Genomic DNA, 1,740 nt, shown 5'->3' with positions numbered 1-1,740 from the left:
CAACTGATTTAATATTTATAATAACTCAATGGATTTATAATTATTTTTGTACTTTTGAAGAAACTAGATTTAAAGTTTCAGTGACTTACCAAATGCTATACAGCAACAAAGCTGGGACATCTAGAAACTAAACCTGACATTGTCTACTCCAAAGCAACTTTCTTTGCTCTTGTGCTGTATTTCTTCTTTATAAAATAAAAGGAAATTCTGAATGTGCTCACCAAAATGAAATTATCTGAAATTAGAGCGTGCATAGGGAATTCTGAGATTCAATCTGAAAGTAAAACCATATGCTTGGCATATTTGTTGCCCTAAAAAAACACATACATTTAAGCCACAATTTTAACACAAATTTGTGGCTTAAAATTACTATGTAGATTCCTAAAACATATTCTCAGAATGATTCCAGCTCACATAGGGTTAGATAGGTGATGGCTGAACAGAAAGGCAAAATAATTAGAGGACACCACTCTGTGTAGAGAAAGACCAAGTGAATATGCAAACAGGAAGTAAAGAAAAGATGAGTAAATGCTTTGTGTCACTGTCATTTCAATTGCCTGGAGCCCTCTCTCTTCTGCATGACTCTAATGAGAGCGTTTTTCACCTCTCTGTTCCTAAGACTATAAATGAGTGGATTCAGCATGGGGATCACCATAGTATAAAAAACAGAGGCCACTTGATCCTTTCCCAAAGAGTAGGACTTCTTTGGTTTAAAATAAGCAAAAATCATGGTACTGAAAAAGATGCTAACTCCCAGGAGGTGGGAAGCACAAGTAGAGAAGGCTTTGCGCTTTCCTGAAGTGGAATTAATTTTCAGGATAGTAGACAGAATGGACCCGTAGGACACAGAGATTGTGATAAGAGACACCCCTGTAGTTATACCACCAAGAATGAATATCACCATTTCTGAATCAGTAGTGTCAGAGCAAGACAGGGCTAAAATTGGGGTTGTGTCACAGAAAAGGTGATAGATTACATTGGAACTGCAGAAATTCAAACTGGTCATGCAAAGACCATTGACCATGGAGTCAGTTAAACCAATCATGTAGGACCCAGTGATGAGAGCATAGCAGAGTCCTGTGGACATAATAACTGGGTACTGAAGAGGATTGCAGATGGCCACATAGCGATCATAGGCCATTGAAGAGAGAAGGAGAAATTCAGTGGCACCTAAGAAGACAAAAAAATACATCTGGGTGAAGCAGCCTGTGAATGAAATATGCTTATTAGAAGTCAGTAAGTTCTCTAAGGTTTTAGGAGTGATGACCGTTGAGTAACTGAGGTCAAGGAATGACAGGTGACTGAGGAAAAAGTACATGGGGGTGTGAAGCTGAAGATCCAGGTGAATTATCAGTATCATCCCTGCATTCCCCAGCACAGTAATCAGGTATATCAGGAGAAATAACATAATGAGGACCCTTTGGATCTCTTCAAAGTCTGTCAGTCCCATAAGGATGAAGTCAGGCACATTCATGCTATTCCTACTTCCCATGTTGTCAGCTGTTGAGAAATCATAGGTGATAATTAGAATGAATAACTTCAGAAAGGATTGTGATTATATCAGAATGATCTGGCATTTTAAAAAATTAATGTAGTGATTCTAGAAATTCATAATAAAGAGTGATTGCAAAATATGACTGGTAATATCTTAGCTTGATAGCCAAATAAATATTAAGTATAAAACATCTTTGAATATTATATAATAGAAGCATATAGATAGCATAATTACAAAGATCTCAG

At 37.0% G+C, this 1,740-nt stretch overlaps 1 protein-coding gene across 1 annotated transcript; it reads right to left on the bottom strand.

Annotated features, from left to right (window-relative positions):
* Nucleotides 1-544: 544 nt before the first annotated feature.
* Nucleotides 545-1,492, bottom strand: LOC143643816 (olfactory receptor 8H1-like). The gene has a single exon (XM_077112321.1). It carries the CDS (start codon nucleotides 1,490-1,492, stop codon nucleotides 545-547), a length of 948 nt encoding a protein of 315 aa, XP_076968436.1.
* Between the last annotated feature and the right edge of the window lie 248 nt (nucleotides 1,493-1,740).

Source organism: Tamandua tetradactyla, chromosome 8, assembly GCF_023851605.1.
Source record: "Tamandua tetradactyla isolate mTamTet1 chromosome 8, mTamTet1.pri, whole genome shotgun sequence".
NCBI classification, from domain to species: domain Eukaryota; kingdom Metazoa; phylum Chordata; class Mammalia; order Pilosa; family Myrmecophagidae; genus Tamandua; species Tamandua tetradactyla.
The sequence above is the reverse complement of the archived record's forward strand: the minus strand, read 5'-3'. Positions and strand labels throughout refer to the sequence as shown.

Coding starts and splice junctions, on each gene's coding strand:
- LOC143643816 (XM_077112321.1), bottom strand. CDS start 1,492: ATGGGAAGTAGGAATAGCATGAATGTGCCTGACTTCATCCTTATGGGA.